The 24,820-nt window shown below is 38.2% G+C and overlaps 1 protein-coding gene across 1 annotated transcript; it reads right to left on the reverse strand.

Annotated features, from left to right (window-relative positions):
• Positions 1-8,825: 8,825 nt before the first annotated feature.
• On the reverse strand, positions 8,826-22,263 carry LOC308683010 (asparagine--tRNA ligase, cytoplasmic-like). Its single transcript, XM_081353121.1, has 15 exons — positions 22,076-22,263; positions 20,021-20,103; positions 19,868-19,933; positions 18,482-18,574; positions 18,295-18,384; positions 17,164-17,242; positions 16,914-16,984; positions 15,759-15,845; positions 14,367-14,588; positions 13,641-13,840; positions 12,585-12,720; positions 12,241-12,354; positions 12,006-12,137; positions 10,907-11,038; positions 8,826-9,985 (listed from the first exon to the last, which is right to left on the reverse strand). The coding sequence occupies exons 1-15, from the start codon at positions 22,107-22,109 to the stop codon at positions 9,854-9,856; spliced, it is 1,671 nt and encodes a 556-aa protein (XP_081209247.1). The 5' UTR covers positions 22,110-22,263; the 3' UTR covers positions 8,826-9,853.
• Positions 22,264-24,820: the final 2,557 nt, after the last annotated feature.

The following is a 24,820-nucleotide window of genomic DNA, read 5'->3' on the forward strand; positions in this document are numbered from 1 at the left end:
CCTAACCTTTTTATTTATACAACATTTTATTTTAAATTTAGTATATTTTTACTTAAACATGCAGTACATACGTTTGGACACATTACTATTTTTAATGTTTTTGAAAGAAGTCTCTTATGCTCATCAAGCCTGGATTTATTTGATCAAAAATACAGAAAAATAATATAGTGAAATATTATTAAAATTTAAAATAATGGCTTTCTATTTTACTGTGGCTTTCTATTTTACGTGCAAAGCTGAAATTAGTGTCGTGATCCTTCAAAAAAAACGTTATACTATTCTGATTTATTATCAAATGTTAGAAATGGTGCTTAATATTTATTTTATAACCTGTGATTCTTTTTTTTTCAGGATTTTTTGATTATTAAAAAGTTGTTTTTTAAAAAAAAAAAAAATTCACTATCACTTTTTAGTTAACACATCCTTGCTGAATATCTCCCATTTAATCAATATTGACTGCAGATATTGTCGTATTATTAATATCAGTAATATTATATTATGTATTGCATTGTTGCCTTAACTGTGATATACACAAATCAAGTGGAAGAGAAAGACACGATCGCTACTGAGCAGAAAAAGAAAAAAATTCTAAACTGATATTATTGGCGTAAGTAAGCTATGTCAGGGTAATCTAATCAGCAGCAGAATGTAGAAGAGATAGACCCATAGATATGAGATCCTTTGTTTGAAACATTTAAAAATGTTGTAGTGTGTTGGCTTTTTGACTTTGAATACGAACGTCTTGTCTTTTACTTTTGTAGCTTTTTCATTAGTCAGCTCCCGACGTGATGTTATTCATTGTATGCGCAAATTCAAAGCGTCGCGTCTGTGCACGTTAATGACGCTCGCGCTGTTTTAAACTCGTAATAAAGCGGTGAATGATTTTTCCAGAAATGACGCTGATCTACACTACAAGTTTATATTTAGAATACATTGCAATCACTCCAAAATAGATGACGACAACTCACACACCTACGGTGACCGGGAGGGGACATGTTCGGTTCACTTATTTTTGTTGTGGCCACAACATATAAACTCGTGGGAACGTGATATTAAGTCGTGGGAACGTCATAATATCTCGTGGGAACGTCATAATATCTCGTGGGAACGTCATATTAAGTCGTGGCCACGAGATCATTTTGTTGAGGTAACGACATCATTATGTCGTGGCCACGCGATGCAAAGTCGTGGCCTCGAGATCATATGTTGAGGGAACGATATATTTTTCTCGTGGCCACGAGATCATTTTGTTGAGGTAACGACATCATTATGTCGTGGCCACGCGTTGAGGGAGCCACAGCGGCCAATACTGTAACCGTACCATAGACTGGGCTACAGCAGAGATGGAGATGACAGAAGAAATAACATTTTACTTTAAATTAGGAATGTCATATAAAGATATAGTGCGGTCTTTGGCATTAAGACATGCGTACGTTATAAGTGAAAGACACATGAAGCGCATTCTTAGACTTTGTCGCACGCATATTTAGGGACCGTCTCAAAATTACATGCGACATTGGCATAAACATTTCTAACTTCAATAGCATTTGAAGACATTGACTTACAGTCATAAAACCAACTGTACACTGTTCACCCAGGTCTCATGTATGATGCACACCTTTTAGATTTTTGATATTTATGACAATAAACTGCTAAATCATATGCAAATATTGTAGGCCTATTTCACTACTGCCACATACCTGACACCTAGATGAACAATGTAGGCTACAGTTGGTTTTATGACTGTAAGTCATTGTCTTCAAATGCTATTGAGCTTTAAATGTGGTCATATTCTGTATATGATCCCACACAGTAGTGAAATACATAGCATTATTTGCATATGATTTAGCAGTTTACTGTCATACATATAAAAAATATTAAAGGTGTGCATCATACATGAGACCTATATGAACAATGTACAGTTGGTTTTATGACTGTAAGTCACTGTCTTCAAATGCTATTGAGCTTTAAATATTGTCATATTCTGTATATGATCCCATACAGTAGTGAAATACATAGCAATATTTGCATATGATTTAGCAGTTTATGTCATAAATATCAAAAATATTAAAGGTGTGCATCATACATGAGACCTATATGAACAATATACAGTTGGTTTTATGAGTCATTGTCTTCAAATGATATTGAGCTTTAAATATTGTCATATTTTGTGTATGATCCCATACAGTAGAGATGTGAAATAGGCCTACAATATTTGCATATGATTCAGCAGTTTATTGTCATAAATATCAAAAATCTAAAAGGTGTGCATCATACATGAGACCTGGGTGAACAATGTACAATTGGTTTTATGACTGTAAGTAATTGTCTTCAAATGCTATTGAAGTTAGAAACGTTTATGCCAATGTCGCATGTAATTTTGAGACGGTCCCTAAATATGCGTGCGACAAAAAAAGTCTAAGAATGCGCTTATCTTTATAACGTACCCATGTCTTAATGCCAAAGACCGCACTATATCTTTATATGACATTCCTAATTTAAAGTAAAATGTTATTTCTTCTGTCATCTCCATCTCTGCTGTAGCCCAGTCTATGGTACGGTTACAGTATTGGCCGCTGTGGCTCCCTCAACGCGTGGCCACGACATAATGATGTCGTTACCTCAACAAAATGATCTCGTGGCCACGAGAAAAATATATCGTTCCCTCAACATATGATCTTGAGGCCACGACTTTCCATCGCGTGGCCACGACATAATGATGTCGTTACCTCAACAAAATGATCTTGTGGCCACGACTTAATATGACGTTCCCACGAGATATTATGACGTTCCCACGACTTAATATCACGTTCCCACGAGTTTATATGTTGTGGCCACGACAAAAATAAGTGAACCGAACATGTCCCCTCCCGGTCACCGTACACACCCGTATTACGAGCTGTGCTTCTTTGCGTGCCTATTTAGGCTTTTGTTTTGCAGCACCTGATGGATGCGTTCGTTATACTTAAAGGGACACTCCACCCATTTGCATTAAGCTTTGCATTGTTAGAAACCCAGTCATACTATTGAATGGTCGTGCAACACTCTCTCATTTTCCCCTGAGACGGGAGAAATCCGTTATTTATCTCTTACACTTCCTCCTACAATGACGCAAAAATCGGCATTTTGCATCATTGTAGGAGGAAGTGTAAGAGGGGGGGATTTCTGTTGAGACTACAGACACTCGTTCCTCATCTTTCCCAGGGGGCGGGACCCGCTCACGCTACAGACCTATTAGAGACCAGTGGGTGGGACTTTACTCTCTGAAACTGAAAGCAATATCCTCCATCTTGTTTGAAGCTAAGCTAACAGGCGCTGTGGAGACAGATGTAAAGTTATGACAATAGCGGAGGAGAGTGCTCAATATGATATAGAAGAAGAGGATTTCAGAAGTCTGATGCTTGAATCAGGTGTTTGTGGCTAGCTTTACAAGCCGCATTATAGCAAAGAGCAGCCGAGGCAGAAGACCTGCCTGCCGCGGACGAGGAGCCCGGACTGGCTCGAGTTAGGGCGGACTGGTGGCGCCGGTGATCTCACTATGCAACTACGAACTGCTACGAACACAGAGATAGAGTCCGTCTGCGGCAAAGAATTTCAACGATGACAATTTCTCCTGGACGAAATCTCTGAATCAGACGAGGACACGAAAGTTTGTGTTGTGAACTATCCTAGTTTTGCACCGCATATGTTCTGACTGAACATCCAGGTACCATGCAATAATTCACCTTTTCGAAAGAAATACAAACGAGGAGTAATGCACTAATGAGTTCCCCAACTAACTAGACATTTTGTGTGAAATGAATTTCAAGCTCTGGTGGTAGCTAGCTAGCCTTGTAGACGGAAGAGTGATTTCTTTTATAGGCAGATATGCGCTTTCTGGGAGTGGCTTGCGGAGCTGTGCAATGTGGTGCATTGTGGGAGTTGTTGTCTTTCATACAAATGCGTCCTGAAGTTATTTTTTGTCTTTCCTCGGTCACGAAGGCACCAAATTCAAAATTTATTTTACATTTCGACTACATATATGACCCACTTTAAATAAAAAACAATGTTCAAATGGGTGGAATGCCCCATTAAGAAGCCGGCACCCGCTTTGAAACGGAAACATTAATTGGTTTAACTGCAGATGAGTGACAATTCAACAATATCCAATGAACAATGAGGCGAGTATTTCTGCCCGTCTTGACTAGTGGACTATATAGCCTAGGGGATGTTACGGTTATAGAGGCCCCTCCTCAAAGCTTGAGGCCCTAGGCAATCGCCTGCTCTGCCTATAGCTAGCGCCAGCCCTGATTGCAGAGAACTTGTTGTATGTCTTTGAGAGAACACAGTGTGAATGCTTTTCCAACCCATCCTTGATGGTGCTGGGCAAAGACGTCATGTCCCTGATGTGGACAGACACCCAACTTGCATAGTTTGTATGGTTTAAGGGCAAAAGAGGTTTAAATGACAGGAGGCGCGGTCGGGACGGTTGAAACAGGTTTCAACCGTCCCAACCACGCCTCCTGCCAGTTTAACCTGGTCATAGCCTATTCTGTTCATAGATACATACTGTTCCTAGACTTGTGTTTCTTTTAATGCAAATTCATTTTCAATTACGCAACACATGATATCTCTTTAGTAATCATCGATTGTCCTATCTTAAATCTTCAATAAATGTAATTTATCATCTTCTGGATGACCTCGTATTCTTCATAATAACAGGTTATTCAACTAGATAGCACACGTACGTCTGCAAGATGTCTGTTAAAGATCACTTCATCTGGAAAGAAATGTAAGAAAATGAATTGTAAACGGATTTGTCTGTCTTCGTCAAAATAGCCTATTAGAAAGATTACAAAATGCGCATAGGCTTATCGCCTATTGTTTATTGGGCGACAGAACAAAAATGGTTAATATGATTGAGTTCGGTTCTGATTCGGGAGTATAGATATAGCCCGCCCGCACTTACAATTGATTGGTTGGGTCCTTACATGCGCTTCGTAAGGCACACTAGCACACACACGCAAAGTCTCTCGCTCCCTCTCTCTACACGTTCTTCCCCCGGTAGACGTAGAATCCACGGCTAGATCAGTGAGAAGTCCTATTACAATGACCATCATTTGAAGTGACACACAGTTCTGAAATTATCGTACATTATAGGATTTTTTCCATTATTGATCGTACATCGTACAGAGGTCAAAATTATCGTACAAATACGATAATTATGGTACATCTGGCAACACTGGGTCTGAATGTAATGGCTGGACAGGGTTGCCAGGTGCCAGCAAGGTTTTCCAGCCCAAAACCTCGTCAAAAACCGCGAGAATGCACAAAAAACCGCCCAATTTTTTTGTGGCTTGTTTCTCGTTAAAAACACATTGAAATAATTAACAAGCTTTAAAATTACCCATTTTTCAACTTAGCCTATCCGATTTTAGAAACAACATTCAATCAAATGAACGCAAAACTAGGCTACACTGACCTCAGTCAGACTATTCTAGGCTACTATTAAACTATAAACTTATGTTACGGAAAATAATGCGATCAATTTAGGCTATCAATTAGTCTGTTTATTGTCATTAAAAGTCACTTGGAACAAAAGCATTAAGTAAGCTACATAAAAGCATTGAGTGGATATATGGACATAAAAAATAACCCACTTTCAATTATTTCAAATAGCAACATGAAACATATTCATTAAGACTGGGAGAAAAAAAATCAATTCACCTAGGTATCGCAATTTAAAACATTTTTTTTTACAGAATTTCAAATTAAATTGCTTTATTTTTGCCCTTGCTTATAGATAAGGTTGACAAGTTATCCACTTTCGTTTCAATAGAGGATGAAATGTGTCGTTACAGAGCTGCATGATGCATCTATAAAAGACTGTGATCTCGATTCAAACACCCACGCGATCTTCTTCCATTTCGTCTGTCTATTAAACTTTTGACAAAATCATATCGCAACATTCAAACCTGTGTTGGCGCTGCTGCTGACCCAGAGAGAGTTGTCATGAAATGTAATCGGTTACTAAACGTAACCTCTGTTCTCTCTAGAAGAGGGAACGAGTATTGCGTAAGTAGCTTACGCTGCGGGAAAGTCTTCTTTCTCGAGATACTGAAGCCAAAAATTATCCTTAATTTTTAATAATCTTGTCAACGCAGTGCGGCAGCATGCAGACCTAGGGCAGGCTGACTCGCGTACCCATTGGCTGCCTGCGGCAACTGCAGCAGCCTATCGCTGAGCCGTCCAATGAGCGCGCTTGGCGCGCTTCACGCGTCACAGCCCGCCAAAAGGGGCGTGGCTTAGCGTATATAAGCGAGGCTCAGAGGCTGTTTCACTGGTTTCTGTCGCTGAAGCGAGTGAGCTCGTGGCGCGAGCACGGCGGGTTACGCAATACTCGTTCCCTCTTTTAGAGAGAACCAGTGTTGTACGATAATTTTGACCTCTATGTACGATGTACGATCAATAATGGAAAAAATCCTATAATGTACGATAATTTCAGAACTGTGTGACATTTCAAATGATGGTCGTTGTAATAGGGCTTCTCATTGATCTAGCTGTGGATTCTACGTCTACCGGGGAAAGAACGTGTAGAGAGAGGGAGCGAGAGACCTTGCGTGTGTGCTAGTGTGCCTCACGAAGCGCATGTAAGGACCCAACCAATCAATTGTAAGTGCGGGCGGGCTTTTATCTGAATCAGAACCGAACAACAACCACCCCCTACTAGGGAGCACAGAGCGGCACAGCCGGTCCGAACTGACAATTCCCTGCACAGTGCAGCTCAACCAGTAGAGCTAAATCAACCAACGTAGCCCGCGCACTGATAGTGGGCCGGTCTACGCGAGACTTAGACTGATAAAATTTTCGCCTGCAAGGCGGGAACTTCCAGGTTGTAAAACCTAACAAATGTAGAGGGGGAGGCCCAGCCTGCCGCTGCACAAATGTCATGAATGGAAATCCCGCTGGACCACGCCCACGATGAGGCCATGCCTCTGGTGGAGTGAGCTTGAATGCCCAGTGGGCACTGCAGGTCTTTAGACGCATAAGCAGTTGCGATAGCATCCACTATCCATCTGGACAGGCTGTGTTTCGAGGCGGCGAGACCCTTGGTGCGCCCTCCAAACGAAACAAAAAGCTGCTCCGAGCGCCTGAAAGCGGCGGAGCGCGTGATGTAGTTTCTCAGCGCCCTGACCGGGCAGAGGAGATTACTATCGGCCTCGCTGCCGGTAGTTGGCAGGGTCGAGAAGGAAATGACCTGCGCTCTGAAGGGAGTGCCCAATATTTTGGGAACGTAACCATGCCTCGGTCTGAGAATAACTTTAAAGTCGTTAGGTCCGAACTCAAGGCACGCGGCGTTAATAGATAACGCGTGAAGGTCTCCCACACGTTTAACTGAAGACAGAGCTATCAGAAAAACGGTTTTGAGCGTGAGGTATTTCATATCCACAGTTTCCAAGAGTTCAAAGGGATGCGTTTTCAGGGCCTCCAAGACAAGTGAAAGATCCCACATAGGAACCGAGGGGGGTCGCGGGGGGTTCATCCTCCTGGCTCCTCTAAGGAAGCGGATGACAAACTCGTTCCTTCCTAATGCGCGGCCCAGCTCTGAGACAGTGAAAGCTGAAATGGCCACAACATAGACTTTGAGCGTGGAGGGGGACCTGCCCTCATCCAGCAGCTCTTGAAGGAAACACAATACTTGCGATACCCCACATGTCTGTGGATCGAGCCCCTTGGCAGTGCACCATTTGCTAAACACAGACCATTTTGACGTGTAGAGCCGCCTCGTAGAGGGGGCTCTAGATTGTATGATCGTGTTCATAACCCATTTTGGCCAATAAACGGTAACTGTTGAGGCTCCATGCATGCAGAGACCAGCGCTCTGGATGGGGATGCCAGATCGAGCCGCGGGCTTGAGAGAGAAGGTCTCTCCTCACCGGTATCGGCCAGGGGACTGTGTCTGCCAGCTGTATCGGTTCCGGGAACCAAGCTTGGTTCTCCCAGTATGGAGCTATGAGGAGCAATGTGTGGCGTGCTTCCCTGACTCTCCTGATGACCTGAGGCAGCAGAGAGACCGTGGGAAAAGCATATAGCGGGCCGCTGGGCCAGCGCGTCCTCGTTCTTCGTAAAGAAATCTGGGCAGTGAGTGTTGTCTTTTGACGCAAAAAGGTCGACTTTCGCTTTGCCGAAACGGCGCAACAGTGACTGGACTGTTTGGGGGTGTAGAGACCACTCCCCAGGGGGAACGTTGTCCCTGGACAGTCTGTCGGGCCCCTCGTTCAGGTGGCCAGGCACATGCGCGGCTCTCAGCGAGCGCAGAGAGTGCTGAGCTCACACGAGGAGGCGTTCCGCCAGGGTGCAGAGCGTCTTTGATCTCACACCGCCCTGGCGATTCACATAGGCCACTACCGATGTATTGTCCATGCGGACTAGAACATGGTGACCTAGGAGGAATGGGAGGAAGTGTTGCACTTTCACGACCGCGAGCATCTCTAGACAATTTATGTGTAGGAGATTCTCCTGGTCTGACCAGCGGCCATAGACCGGTCTGCCCTCGAAGAGCGCTCCCAACCTAGGTTGGAAGCGTCTGTCGAGACAACCTTCCGGTGTGAGATCACCCCCATAGTCACTCCTGTGTGATACCATTCGGCTGTGATACCAACCCTGTGCTGTGGCTGGAATCAATGGTTTATAGAGGGAAGTGAATCTCTGGCAAGGGTTCTATAGCATTCTCCAGCCTGATATGAGGGTAGCATTCCTCCTGTGTGAAATCACTTTGCACTGAATCATTATGTATTTTTTACTGTAATCATCTCTGATATGTTTGATCAAGAGCCGTTTCTGTTATGCAAAGCTAGAAAATTGTTTATTGAAAGGTTCTCTGATGCAGAGAGACATTTAGCACGCGCACACACACACACACACACACTTAGTCCTAAATTTATTTTTGTATGTTCTTTTTTCCCCTTTATTATTTCCTGTATTTGTTGCAGGTTAGGGCCTTCATATTTAATGTCCATAATATCAATTACTACTTTTAGTAATGATATATACAGTATAGGAGGCTAAAGGAGGGGATTTTCTTTCCTAATTGACACGACCACAACACATCCCTAAAGTGTTACTTCCCTGAAGTGTTCTTTCATGTCACCAAATCAACAAATCTTGACAATTCATTCTTATAAGTTTTTTTTATTTTTTATTGTTTATTGTTGTTGTTGTCAGTTTCTCATTAACATAAAATCTCTATCCTTGTTTGATGACAGAATGTTTAGGTAAGAATTTTTGGCCACATTATTATCAAAAGGATTGTTTCACTGCCTCAACTGTCTATTGCTAGCAAATATGAGATCAGAACACTTAATACCACATTAAAATCTCACAACCCTTTATTTCTGTAATGTGAAATTTGAATATGAATCTGAATATCATTATGAAGACAAGCATTTTATGTTATGGAATAACACGGACCCATTGATTGATCAGAAATGTGAATTTTTATAGACAAAAAGTAAATTTAGTAAGAGTAAGCCTTTCTTTAACCTTTTTATTAAAGTCTTAAAACTCTATATATATCTGATTTCTCTAATAAGAAAGTTAATGAAAATCAAAAGGTATGTTACTTTTATTGCTTAATATACTGTCATTTTGTATTTGTTATCTATTAAAAAAAGTAATGTGTATTTAAGTAATCAGCAGTGCAGATGAATTTCACAGACAGTAAAATAATGCACCACTGAATCATCTTTCAAACCATCTTTTGATTAGATCTTAAAACATTAGAAATATATTTATTTATATATGGTCTCCAGCAATAAGTGTGAGTGATGGGATCTCCTAGTTGGTCTCTTGCAGTGTGTGTGTGTGGATGCGCTTAAGGCCGGCAGCGCTGAATGAAGCGCGGATACAGGCAGACGTCACGGATGTGGTGGCGGTTCAGGAGCCAGGTGAGGAACCGCTCCAATCCCAGACCGTATCCACCGTGAGGACACGTGCCGAACTTTCTCTGCAACACACAATGTTACACACTTAGAGGTGAATATTTCAATCAATATGGTATCACAAAGGGCTGGCTGATACATTGAATATTCAAGATGATTTTGGTGGAATTTTTGTCAAGTTCAATTGCATTATTGTGATCAAACAATTTCAATAAATAAATCTGACAAAAACTGTCACTCATATATTAAAATATTGTATATACAGGCAAATATTGCTGTTTATTATTATGTATTATACTGCTGCATGTAAATGAAAATGATTTCACATTCTTCCTGCAAACCAGGCTTAGTTATTATATCATTACAATTATTGACTAGATTTTGATTTTACATGAAACATTGTTAATCTACTTGCCAGCAATGGATATTTCGAAACAAAAAAATCCACTATTTAGATGACAAAAATATTAAGATGTACACCTTTATAAAAGTTTGTGGTCGGTAAGATTTTTTATGCTTTTTTTTTTTTAAAGAAGTCTCTTCTGTTCATCAAGGCTGCATTTATTTGCTGAAAAATACTGTAAAAATTGCGAAATATAATTACAATTTAAAATACCTGTCTTCTATGTGAATATATTGTAAACTGTAATTTTTTCCTGTGATCAAAGCTGAATTTTAGCATCATTACTCCAGTCTTCAGTGTCACATGATCCTTCAGAAATCAATCAAGACTAGTCACTCTTGACTAGTTCAATGCTTCCTTGATGAATAAAATTACTCACCCCCCACCACCCCTCCACACTCAGAATTTCTACTAAATATTTTAATGTTGACAACTAAATGATAAGAAATATCTTGTTTTTGTTCTGAAGTTGCTCGTTTTAATGTTTGCTTTGTCTATTTTTAACTAATTTTGTATTATTTTAGATCATTTTAATCTTTCCAAGTTTGCTGAGGCCTCTGGTCTGCTGGCAGAAGGCTGTTACCTGGTCAGTGTACCAATAGTAGGGTGTGGGGTCGATTTTCTCTCTCTTATACCCTTCCAGGAGTTCCTCAGAGTCCCAGATACGCATGGAGCCTCCCACGATCTCCCCGACGTTGGGCATCAGCACATCCACCTGACATAAACACAAACACATCAGCCATAAACAAACACAATTCAGCTGAATACTGCTCTCCAACAGACTCATTTACGGAAAGTTGTGTCTCCTACAAAAGGTTTACATGCATTCAAGGTCTATAAAACACAAATTTTGTCATAAAATAATATCCACTGCAGCATCAACTGTGTCTGAAATAGTTCGCTTAAGGATTCAGTCTCTCTAAACCTCACCATTATTATAGTAAAACCATGTTTTTTGGTTTATTGATTACCATTTGATTAACCACACAAATACCATAATTAAACTATGGATTTGAAGCAAAACCACGATTAATTTATGGTGGCATAACTACAGCAACCCTGTTTTATTTATTTATTTGTTTATTATTATTCTTTTTTATTCATTGTAAAACCATGGTTAATTTTTTGTAAGGGTAGATATATTCACTATGTATGTTTTCATAGCACTCAGCTGACACATTTGTTTGAAGGACAGCATTGGGCAGGATGTGGAGTAGTGTGTTTTGTCAATAAATAAAAAAATTGGGCCTTTTATCTGATTAATCAAAAAAAAAAACGATTCTAAATTAAAATAATCATTAGTTGCAGCACTATTACACACTGAATGAAAAGGAATAACATGCAAAAAAAGCATAAGAGCGGCACTTTAACATTTATATTTTACACAAAAACGCATATTTTACAAAAATAGATTGGACTTGAAAATTGATAGATTTGCAAGAAAATCTTAGCCGTACATCTAACCAAATATAGTTAAGACAACAAAAATTTAGTTTTAAGAGGTTTTAAAGTACAATTTCCATGGTAACGCAATGTCCAATTTTTATAATGGTTTTCACATAATGAATTTTGAGTGTTTGAGCTTATTGAATTATGATAACTTAAATATGGGAAAAACTAATTTATAACTGGATTTTTTAGTTTTGCGCTGGTTATGACAGGTTAATAAGTCTGGTCCTGACCGATTCAGTGAGGCGACGGTCCTCAGGGCAGCGCTGCATGTAGAAGGATTTGATCTCAGCCGGGAATCGACACAGCAGGATGGTCTCATTAATGGTGTCAGTCATCAGACGCTCAGGGGCTTCTGGGATATCCTGTAGAAATGACACACAAAGTCAAATATCATTAGAATTCAAGTGTTTCAGCCATCTTTTCTTCATAGTTGAGCAACAATGTATGAGACTCATCATAACAAACCTCTCCAAACTCATAAAATGTCCCATCATCCTTCTTGATGTTGTGCTCTCTCAGCCACACAATGGCGTCAGGGTAGTTCATCCTCTTGAAAGGACGTTTTGGAGGCTTGAAGCCCTGCAAGAGGAAAAATCAAAAATAGATGTAATGTACAGATTCCAATCTCTCCATACTTTTGACATTTTAAGATCCATATTGTACAAATATTTAGAAGAATATTCACAGTGCTTTTTAAAATGTATCAATTTCATGAATTTTCCAGGCCTGAGTAACATCCAGAACCTCTGTATAATATTTTACTGATACTCAGACACATATAATGGCGTTGTGTGAGGTCGGGGTCGTACTGGGTTGATGTCGTAGAGCAGTTGCGCAGCAGGAGACTTTAAAACCCTGTCGACCACGTCACACACCAGATCCTCCAACCGGTTCAGAAGGTCTTCATAAGTCATGAAGGGACACTCAGCCTCAATGTGGGTGTACCTGAGAACACACACGTGTTGGTTTTTATGGTTTATGGGGACTAAAATAAAATATCAAACAATACAATTTCCCCACAAACTGCACCAAGTTACAGTATTTTCTCAAAATAAAGTGCTCTGTGACTGGAAAGAGGTGAATAATTTTGATTGCAACTATATAGACTAAATTAGGGGTGATTCTAATCTTAATTAGGGGTGATTATAAATAAGGGGTGACTAATAATGCAATGATAAGAATAAACCATCTAAAATGCTTTGAATAATCATACTGCTAAAAATAAATGCGATATGGTGATTTAAATGCTTTTGAGGAGCGCCAATCCGGCCCGTATGCACTTCAGATGATCAATGCAAACACAGTTCTAATCGCAAAGTGTGTCAAAATGACTATTGCCTAACTTTAAATTTAGTTCATCCAAAAATTGTAATTCTTTGTCCATTTACTTGCTCTCATGTTGTTCTCGTGCATCACACATGCATTTGAATGTCCATGTTTACTACAGTATATGCGTTGTAAAACTATTCATCATACAAACAAGCAAATGTTTTGCATATGATTTAGTAAAATGAGGGAGTTTTTTTCATGCATGTCATGTGCACTGTTCCGTACATTATTGCCTGTGCCGATGGCGACAGAACGGATGAGACTGACCAGACGGTCACCAGTCCGGGCCGATCATGTGAACAACCGTCTGATTCCAATCGGTGTATCTCTAATTACTTTTTAAACATATATTAACATAGAAAACAGCTATTTTAAATAGTAATAACATTTCACAACTTTTACTGTATTTTTGATCAAGTAAAATGCAGCCTTGGTGATCAGAAGAGGTTTCTTTCTAAAACAAAAATTCATAATCATCCCAAACTCCATTACACTGCCCCACTTCTGTCTGTTTCAGTAAATGGCTCCAGACTCACTCGGACAGGTGCCTGCGGGTGCGCGACTGCTCGGCGCGGTACGACTGGGCGATGCAGAAGGTGTCGCCCAGCGCAGGGATGCAGGTCTCCAGGTAGAGCTGGGACGACTGCGTCAGGTACGCGTTCTCACCGAAGTAATCGAGACTGAAGAGGGTGGAACCGCCCTCCACCTGCGTCTGCACCAGAGTGGGCGGAGTTATCTGAGGACCACAACAAACACACCTCCACATTTAATAACATCTCTTAAATCTGTACTTAAAAAAGATTTATAACAAATTAAGCTGGAATTTTGTGGTCTGTGCCCCAAATATAGGACTTCAAAAAAAAAATCAGTCTTAAGACTTTTTAAGACTTGGCGTCAGAGGTCACCCTTCTGCTGGAACTTGACTCTCTCGTAGACGCGTGTGCGGCTGTTGCCAGAAGCCAGAGATTATAGTTTATACATTTTTATATATAGATATTTTTCTTACAGAAACCCATCGCTTGGCTTCAGAAGGCATTTATTAACACACTGGAGTCGTATGGATTACTTTTATGAATAAAAGGTGCACTTTTTAGAGCTTCAGAAACCATTTTGAAGCTGGGAAGAGCCAGGATATTATTTAATATAACTCTGATTGTGTTCAGCTGAAAGAAGGAAGTCAATTTTGGGATCATTTTCATTTTGGGGTGAACTATCAAGGAGCCTGTGCTTAATGTGTGCATGTGCATGGCTTCGGGAATGACCTCGCAGTAACCACGGCTGAAGAAATGATCCCGAAAACACTGCATGACAGTGGATCGGACTCTCAGGATCTTGGAGATGTTTTCCCCGCGGATCATCATGTGCCTGTTGTTCAGCTGCACGTCCACGTCAGACTCCTCGTTAAGCAGGTTATCAGCACCTCCCGCCGGAGCCAGACCGATCAGCTCCCAGAAATCACAATGCAGCTCATGGCCGCCCGGAGCCTTTCAAAACAAGAAAAGAAAATGCATGAAGGACCAAAGAAACACACTCTTTTTCTGTTTTGGAATTCAAATAAGTATGGGAAAGACTTAAAGGTTGAGCAAACTTTCATCTTGATAAACTGTTAAAAAAGGTAGTTAATATTAATTATATTATATTAAAATCATATTAATGTTAAACAGTGTTGGGGATTAGCTAGCTGCAAGTAGCGTTACAGTAGTGGCACTGCTTTTAAAACAGTGTAGCTTTTCCAGTAGCTAACTACTTTTTCCAGCAAGTAGCGTGTTTAGCACAACCAAAAGCTACATTGCGTTCTGAAGAGTCGCAAGCCTGTAAGAGTAGAGTCTTCTACTAACTAGATCACAAACTGATTAATTTTCCTGTTTTATTGCACTCTATATCAAATGTCAGCTCTATTTCTGATTTAATTACAATGATGAACTGCCAGTTTAATCTGTCCCACCAAAGTTTTGAAATAAACTTAAAAGATCACCAATCGAACAGAAAATAAAATCGTGATATAGCAGAGCGCTTATCACATGGCAAAGGCTGGTTGCAGCAGGATTTCAAGCAAAGCGCACTGTGAGCTGCTCATCATTGGCGTTCACAATAAATATTGAATATGCTGCGAGTTAAACCTGCATATTTTCCTTCTCCTGTGTTTCCAATTTAAATTGCATACATTTTGTTCTTGCATTGATGTTACATTTGTAGCAATTTTGCACTTTGACAGTCAGTTTGAGATATAGGCTATATTTTATTATCGTGTGGATCGGATAGGTTACAAAATCAAATGATGGGGACACTTTTGCCATTAAAATGACTGGGAAAAAGTGTCCCAGTCAACCTGAATTTACCCTACTCTCTGAAATCATAACTGCATTACAACATGTTGTTTTAAACCCCAAATATTTTACTTATAACATTCTTCATTAACAATTATTCAGTTATTTGTAACAATGTCATTGTAAAAAAAGAAGAAAAAAAGAAAAGTAGTTTCAATGTAGCTAGCTACTTTTTGATTGTAACTTGTAGTGTAGCGAACTACTTTTTCAGAAGGGTAGCTTAAATGCAACTTAACTGCTTTAAATTACGAGTAGCTTGTCGAGATACAGTTTCAGAGTAGCTTCCCCAACACTGATGGTCATGAATTAATCAGGGTAATTTCTCACCTGTTTGCCCTCAGGAACAGGTTTCACAGTTCCGTACAGAGCGACGGTACTCTCCGTAGACAACACCAGTCCATTATAACACTGACACTGCATACAACACACACATCCATCATCTCAGAAACTATCTGAGCTACACTTTTACTGTATTTCACTTCTTACATTCAATATCATCAAACACAGCTGTTGTAGATAACTGAATATAAACCCATTTCAGAGCAAATACAAATTCCAACTAGATGATTAGGTGAACAAAGTTGATGTAGGCTTGACAAAGCCTCTAAGTCAATAAAATGCTATGTTCAAGCAAGTTGATAGAATATTTTAACACATTGTTAATGTTGATGTTGTACACATTGTTAACAAAATGATGTTTTAGCATGATTTAACGAATTGCTTATTTTTAACATGAATTAACACACTGCAAGCATGTTGCTAGTATGATTTACCATGTAGCTAACATGTTATAACATGATTTTTAAAATTGCTAACATGTTTTAGCATTTTGCTAGCAAGTTTTAACATGTTGATAACCCGCTGTTAACTTGAATTGACAAGTTGCTAACATCAATCATCATGTTGCTATCATGTTTACCACATTAGCATGTTTTAACATGTTGCTATAGCATGAATTAAGATTATTTTTCTTGTTGCTGGCATGATTTAAAACATGCATCAAATATCGTTACAATTATAAAAAAAAAAAATATTTATAATACACTACCGGTCAAAAGTTTTTCCTTTTTTTAAATAAAATGTTTATTCATCAAGGACGAATTAAATTGATCTAAAGTGACAGTAAAGACATACAATGTTACAAAAGATTTCATTTTACAAATGTTATTCACAAAGAAAACAGCTATTTTAAATTCTAATAATATTTCAAAAATGTTACTGTATTCAATGAATGCTTGATGTCCAGAAGAGACTTTTAAAACAAAATCTTTTCGAACCCAAACTTTGACCTCTAATGTACACTATATAATACATCATTTTATTTTATGTAATTTTGATATAATTTTTGCTTTATTGTCTTTAATTTAGGGTATCGTCTAGCCTTAATCCTAATAACTAAAAGCACTGATAACTAACAGAGTAAATAGGACTAATTTACACATTTATAATTGTGTAAAATATCGACAAACACACACACAGTACCAGTTTGTCCGTAAGAACACACTGCAGAAAGCCTGTTCCATCACGTAGCACAATAAACAGAAGGTTCTTTCCTGAGAAAACATTAGCAAATACATTTTAAATGGAATGTATACTGTGTATTTTTGTTGAAGCTCAGCTTTAAAAATATGCAAAGTTCTCAAAGAAAGAGATTCAGACAGAAGCCATTCAATCAGAAAGCTGAGAAAGACAGAATCGATTCTGAATGAACAAACACACCAAATCTGCTCACCTTGTCTACGTAACCGATGGACCCAACCAAACACCTTCACCCTCTTTTCTCTGAGCGGCTCCAGTTTATTAATCTTCACCTGAGAGTGACAGAAAACAAACCAGAAAATCTCTATAAGGCAGACTTTTATTTCCATATTGACTTCACTGCCTACGTTAAAATTAGGGGTGTCGAAATTAATCGTTTCTACTATGCATCGCGATGCGGACGTGGGCGAATTTGCATCGATGCAGTAATAAACCATAATCGATTATAGCCTAGTCTGTCAAGGGGAACACAAAAGCGAGTAATAAAAATGCACCCACTATTTTAAATGTTCCTGTTGTCTGCTGCGTTCAGACCAATATTCCCTCAAAGCTGTGTGCGTACACGGTCGCGGACAGAAGAAAGAATAAAGTGATGCGCAGACAACATAAGCGCAATGTGTGGGGAAATTATTGCAGTGCTCTTGTTAGAGAACTCCGGTCAGTTTTAACATTGAGCTAAATTTTTTGTACATTTGGAGTGCTGTCAATACAGAGAACAACGACAAAAATCGGTGTTGCCTACACCAAGTTATTCTATTTTTAAAATTTGCACCCTGTTGCCTTCAATGGGGCAAGTACTAAACCTGCTTTTAGCCTCTTAACATCCTTGATGTGTCATTACAAGTGCACAGAAAATGTGAGTGATTCCTTCAGAGTGAACACGAGTGAATCTGACTGCAGTAGATGTGAAAGAAATGTATAAAAATGATGTTATTTAAGCCAGCGCAAATAACTGTGTTTACATCCTGTTTTCGGGTGAAGTCCAAAGTAGTCGATTGCCGAGTTCACGCGCGTGATCATAGGTAACTAAACCTATGCGCGTACTAAACCTATTAACCTATTTAATATGCCTATTAAAATCCAAACAGTCAGGCAGTGTATAACCTCAGAATTCCAAGGAAAAAAGTCAAAGTCAAACCTCTGAGAAGTAAATTTGGAATTCTGAGGGGGAAAAAATAAGTTTCAAAGTTAAAGTTTACAGAGATGCAAACTTCCAGCTGATTATTAATTACACTCATCACTGCTCCTAAAACCACCAGAGACTGTAACTCAGAGCCATTATATAATCAATATTACATTCTGTAAGTATGCAGAAAACACTCACAGTTTTGGGTTCAGGAAGGCTGGGGTCATTCTTGATGATGATCTTTTTAGCTTCTTCCAGATTCTTCTCTCTGCGTTCAGCATCTTCAGTCTGTCAATCATGACATCAAACAAGCAGAGGTAAAAAAAAAAACCATGATACATACAACAGGAATTACTGGTCTATAATCACAGAATGTTCCAGGTACCTCCTTCTTGTCTTTGTTATCACTCTTCATTTGGTCTCGATTAAAGAGCTTCTTTGTGCTCTTCATTTGAGTCTTAGAGATGACGGCCCAACGCTGACAACACAAACACACCATAATGTCAAACTATTAAGCCAATATGCTACAGGTTAATTGCTATTCCTACAAAACTTAGCCAAGTTATTTAAATATTAATTAAATATACACTAACTTTGAATTCAGCAAATGACAACAAAAATGCATGTGTGACAATGTTAGACTTAAGATTCATTGTAGTTTCCTTCATCTTGTTAAAATGTCAAATAATCAAAACAGATACTTTATAGCTAATATAACCTTTCCTTATTTTATATTTCATAATACTATCTATAGACTATACTATAGTATAATACTATCTATATACAGTGCAATCAGAAAGTATTCAGACCCCTACACTTTTTTTCAATTTTGGCCAGTCTTTCAAGAATTTACCGCTGGCTCTTACAGTGGTTAAACATGAGATATAATTAATTCTGGATGTATGAAATGGGCAATCTTTGCTCTTATTAATATATTACTTGTTCCTGGGCAAATGAAATTGGGTTAAGGGCTGTTAACTTTACTAATTTTAGATTCAAGCTATATTTAAATTAAATCTTGTCCTAGAGCACTGCTTTTGCAATTGTTAAACTTGTGTTTATTTCCTATTGTCTTTTAAAATGTCCATTGTTGTTCATTTAAATATTGTTGTTCAATAAATATTACTTTTACATAAATGATATGCTGTATTTGGTATTGAGAAATTGCTCATTAGTGGTAGTGATGTGGACTTCTGTGAAAGTTACATTATTACACCATTAGATGGCAACAAAGACTTTATGAGTAAGTCAGTTGCAAAAGACTTCTAAATTGAAAGGGACTGAATTTAAACAAAGGAAGTTGTTTCAGCTGTCATGGGAAATCCCCTCAACCATTAAAAGGACAAATTAACAACCTCAGTGGATGTTGAAACTGATTGTTTTTAGAATGAATATAATATTATGGATATCCACCTGAAGAATGAATACTCACTCAGGCAATCTCTCTCTCTCTCTCTCTCTCTCTCTCTCTCTCTCTATAATACTCAGAATAATACATTGAGCTTCACTGGAGCGACTCAACATTTCTTCGTTACTAGTTCTGAGGTGACATTTTAGAATTAGTAACGGCTAATTAGTAAGGCTTGGTTACAACTGTAAAACTGTCAGTTTGGAAGTAGTAACAGACTGTAGTTGCTGGGCAGAGTGTATGTGTATGTCATGAACCAAACTGTTAAATCAATATTCATTTATGTTTATATAATTATATTTATGAGATTTATATGATTATTTTTGTTACGGTTAGTTAGTTGTTAACTGCAGATTTACACACCTCTCCTTCCTTCTGCGAATCCACATAGATAACTGGAAAAGGTTCTTTTCCCACAAACAACAGTGCCTGAAAACAAGTAGGAAATATGAGAAAAGTCTGAAACAAAACACAGAAAATGGCATCATATATCATTGCAGAGAAAACTCACAGCACCTTGAGTGGGGTTTTAAAGGGTTTCTGCTCCGATCCATCTCCATCCGCATCACTGCCATGTTTTTCAGACACGTACAGTTCTTCTGCAGGACCAAACAACAGCAGATTTAACATTCACCAGTTTCAAAGCAGATTCACAGCAGACTTTACTGGTTCTCCAACGTCTGTAGCTTTAGTGTGCCACTTAGGGCACTAGGTAGGGATGGACACATCGATTTTGCAGTACTAATATATATATATATATATATATATATATATATATATATATATATATATGTATATATGTATATATATATATATCTCGATATATCGATATTCACAAGCTACTTATTTACCATCGATTCGGTTTCAAAAATCATTAGGCCTAAACAGCTATTATGGCCTTTTTAAGAAGAAAAAGAATATATTTCAAGAAAGTGCAAATGAGCTTGTTTTATGTTGTTGGTATTTTAGTTTGATTTAATTTGAACTTTATTCATGTTTATATTGTTACTTATAATCAATTATTTAATCACGATATTGTTTTTATACCTATTGTTGTTACAAACATTTTTAATAGTGCTAATATTAACTTTTGAAACAGCCATTATGTCATATAGATGTGTTCTTCTAAAAAAAAATCACATACACATTTAAGGAAAAAAAAAGATATCGGTATTTTTAAATTTGTAACCAAAAGTATCGCTATCAAACTAAAACAGACACCACCCACCCCTGACACTAGGATTAAAACTATTATTCGATTAGTCCGATTATTTTTGATTAATCAACATATACGTTTTTATTTACAAAATTGTAAAGCATTTATATTTAAAAGCAACAGGTTATTGCACGTGTACCACACTGAACCTGTTAGACTTGACAGATCTTGTCACTTTATGACTAAATATATCATGAGTGTATAGATGAGAGATTTATCTTCATTATAAAGCATGTTCTGTTCAAAGTATTTCCAAAAATGAAGTTTTAATAGTATTTCCCTGCTGTAACGGTGGGAACATGTGTGATGCATCCTTGCTCATTCACTTACTAGACTGTCTCATTCTAGTGTTTAATGCTGAGGAGGACAACAACCTACAAGCCTCTGAAGGACTGGACTAGGAAGGACACAGCCTTCCGCTTGAGAAGCACCTATCGTATATACTAGGGGTGTGCCAGAAGCCTAAATCCAGTGTGATGCGAACTGTTATTGGCCTACAAAGTGAAGTCATACCTGCACCACTCTATTTAAATTGTCACATTTCAAATAAACCACAATAAATGAATACATTTAATTTGAAAATACATTCACATTTGTATTAGTTTGATTTGTAAAAATTCACAATATAACGGTTTGTTACTGTATTTTTACAGCATTTAATATAAAAAAAAAATCACTCTTACTTTAAATTGAACTATTACTTAAAGAATTGTAATAAAATTTCACAATATTACTGTTTTTACTGTATTTTTGATTAAATAAATGTAGCCTTGGTGAACATACAAGTTAGGCGCCCTCGTGTGTACACAGAATTGAATCCGGCCCCCTGCGAAAAGTTTGGACACCCCTGACTGACCAGACCACAACACATGAAGAAAGTAAGGAGATTTGGCAGACTGGACAATGGTGAATGATTGTCAGATCCCAAGCGCCATTGATGAATATCTAATCTTACTGCCGCTCCCTACACGGAGTAGTGATAGCGAATCTCTAAAGTTAAAGTGAAAGTAAAAAGCGATTTCAATAGGCCTACTCTGCTTTCTAATAGCGGTTCCCAGATGCCTGCAAATTATATACAGTATTATTACCCAACTATATAATTTGCGAGAGAAAGCACTGAAATAGATATATTTTTTCGTATTCCCTTTAGAGGCTCTACAGTCCTTTCCGAACATGGTATTCGGCTTCGGACACATCCCTACCAGGCTATAGTACATAATATACAGCTGCAGTATAGTATAGTGTGCACTGGAGTATGCATAGATAAAATACAGCATGGTATAGAGTGCATAATCTGACGCAACACTACAGACAAAATGCAGAAGCATCTTCATCTCCATCATCATCAAACCCACTGATCGACATCTGACCGACACCCTCGTCCGCCATATTTTGCTCTTTAGACCTCAGATGAGTTTTGTCCGGCTCGGCGTTGGATGGTCCGTCTCTCTTCCTGTCGCTACTCACCACCGGCGCACGTCTCACGAGCTTCTACGGAGTGGGGACGCATGCGCAAAAGCGCGAACCTTTCTGTTGTCGCTGCAGCTGGGGATTGGTACATTCGCAAGATGACGCAAATAAGCCTCGCCTTAAAAGTAAACGAAAGTAGGCGGCAATGTGGAAAATGTGCAACAGTGCAACCAACCATATAGACAGTAAAAGAAAGAGTGCAACTTATGAGTGCAACCATGGACATTATTCTCGGAGGGGCCCTGCGTGATCAAAGTCGAACATCGCGTGATTCCCGCCCATGCTTTGCTGCTAATAAACTGGGATGCGTTCTCCGAAACTACCTTAACGCTACGTCGTTCTTAAGTTGTAGCCTACCTTAAGAAGTACCTTTTCGTTAATACGTGGTTTCCGAAACCTTCTTAGTTAAGTATACCTTCTGTAAGTCATACGTTCGTAAGGTTGGTCTGCTCTGGACCACTCTTAGCTTTACCTTATCACTGTTGCAGGTCTATATGAATATAATTCTGAAGTTTTAATACACCCAGACAGTGTTCAGTTAGGCTAATTCAATTGTTTTCATGCAAAGAATAAAATTGTCATTACAATGATTGTTGTTAGAATTTTAATTGTATTATTATATAATACAATTTTATAAATGTATTTTAATTAAAGAGCGCTTTTAGGCCAGTGAAAGCATAGGCTACTGTTAAGTCCTATTCGGACGCTAATATTGTTTCTCATGGGCTCGTACGGTATTTTAAACATTTACAGGGAAGTCGGTTATTTTAGTGCCGTCCGAATCCATATCAGTGTTTTTTCTCACCCAACCTGTGTAAAAATCCCTGTCCAAATTAGTACCTACTGTTTTTGACAAACAGGTCGTGTGGTAATTTAATTGCCGTCTGAGTTTACAAAAAGAGATTCAAAATCCTTTAAATCCTTTTTGATCACTGCCGAGCACCGTACGTGACGTACACTTTTATTTACTGAAATGCTGGAAAGTAATTTCAAGAACAATATTTCATCGCAGCTCCACCTCAGCGAACAAAAATGGGAAAGAGAAGAAAGCACATAAAAAATTAAAATGGTTATTATGGCAGCAATATATGATAGCCTATAATTTTTAAATATGTAGGCAAGTAGGCTAGTATAGTTTGGATTATTTTTTAAAATATCCCATGAGTCCTAATAAATGCAATTAAACTATTTCTGAAGTGATTATTTTATAAAGAACACCACTTTCTAGCTTAATGCAGTGAAACAGCCCCTGCACGAGAGAATAATTGATTCTCGAGCCATCGATTTCAACCAATTCAGCACCATCGCCACGGACAGCGCCGGGTAACGTCGCACGTAAGAAGGTATATCTTAAGCAGCTTCTTAAAGTCCCCATGAAATCAAAATTGACCCTATTTACTTTGTTAGCGCATATTACTAGTCTTGTGGTGAACAATTAATCCGTGCAAGAAAATATTTAAAAAAAAATTTTTTTACCATGGTAATCTTTAATCAAAATCTGAAAATGCCCCTCCCCTCTGCATTGGAGGACCTTCTCCGATGACGTAGGTTTGAGGAATTGGTTTGGGCAACGCGTAACCACTCCCCTCAAACCGTTCGTCTGCTATGAGCAGAGATGGAGAGGAGGAGCGCTAGAGTAAAACCCTGCCCTCTGTTCAATATTCCGTTTCACTTGGAAATACGTCATAACACTGGAGAAAAGTCGTTTGCAACTTCCGGTTCACGGGGACTTTAAGGTATGGTTCGGGAAATACCTTCAGTTAAGTTAAACCTTAAGAGTCTTCGTAGCGCGCTAAGAGACAACGTTATCGGAGAACGCACCCCTGAATGTAATCTAAATTCCGTTGCTTTTAAATGAAAATAAACAAGATTAACAAGACAACGTAGGCTTTATCCGGACTTAAACTTTTACCCCAGTACTTTCATTATTATTTGATGTTTGCAACCTATTTTTTTTTAATGATTATTCGTGCATACAAGCTAGCCTTTATGTATTTTTGTATGTCATTTTTGTAGCCTAACAGACCTCAACTGTAAAGTTAAGCGCACCCCCGCTTTTGCGATCCATGGAATTATATATATATATATATATATATATATATATATATTATTGCCTTTTTTATGAGGACAGATTTTGGTCTTGCAATGTTGCACGTTTGTAAATATCTACAACAAATAACTAATAATAAGTATAGCCTAGATAAAATCTCAGATAAACTAATAATAAGTGGATAAAATCGGAGCGTTTTATTTTCTTTAATTTCCTGAACTAAAGAGAATATCACTGTAAAATTTCTAAATTATTATAATCTTTCACAAATTAACATAATAAATGCTAAATTGATAAGATTTATTAAAAACAAATGTTTAAGTGTTCTAGTTTTACATAGGCCTGGCTATAGCCCATCAAATTAATCTGTAAATCATTTAAAGGTGCTGTAGCGGCTAGCCTACTGTAAGAATGACAGCTAGTGGTCGAAATAGGTACTGCAGTCCAAATTCAAAATATCGGAGTTTCCATCTAAATGTTAAATCTAAATCTAAATGTTAAACCTAAATGTTAATTCTAAATCTAAATCTAAATGTTAAATCTAAATATTAAATCTAAATGTTAAATCTAAATGTTAAAT

The sequence above is a fragment of the Scardinius erythrophthalmus genome (assembly GCF_964197995.2).
Source record: "Scardinius erythrophthalmus genome assembly, chromosome: 22".
NCBI classification, from domain to species: domain Eukaryota; kingdom Metazoa; phylum Chordata; class Actinopteri; order Cypriniformes; family Leuciscidae; genus Scardinius; species Scardinius erythrophthalmus.

Coding starts and splice junctions, on each gene's coding strand:
- LOC308683010 (XM_081353121.1), bottom strand. CDS start 22,109: ATGGCGGACGAGGGTGTCGGTCAGATGTCGATCA. Junction 16,985..17,163: donor CCATCGGTTACGTAGACAAG/GTGAGCAGATTT, acceptor ATGTTTTCTCAG/GAAAGAACCTTCTGTTTATT. Junction 11,039..12,005: donor ACCGTCGCCTCACTGAATCG/GTCAGGACCAGA, acceptor TGTTTATGTCAG/GTGGATGTGCTGATGCCCAA.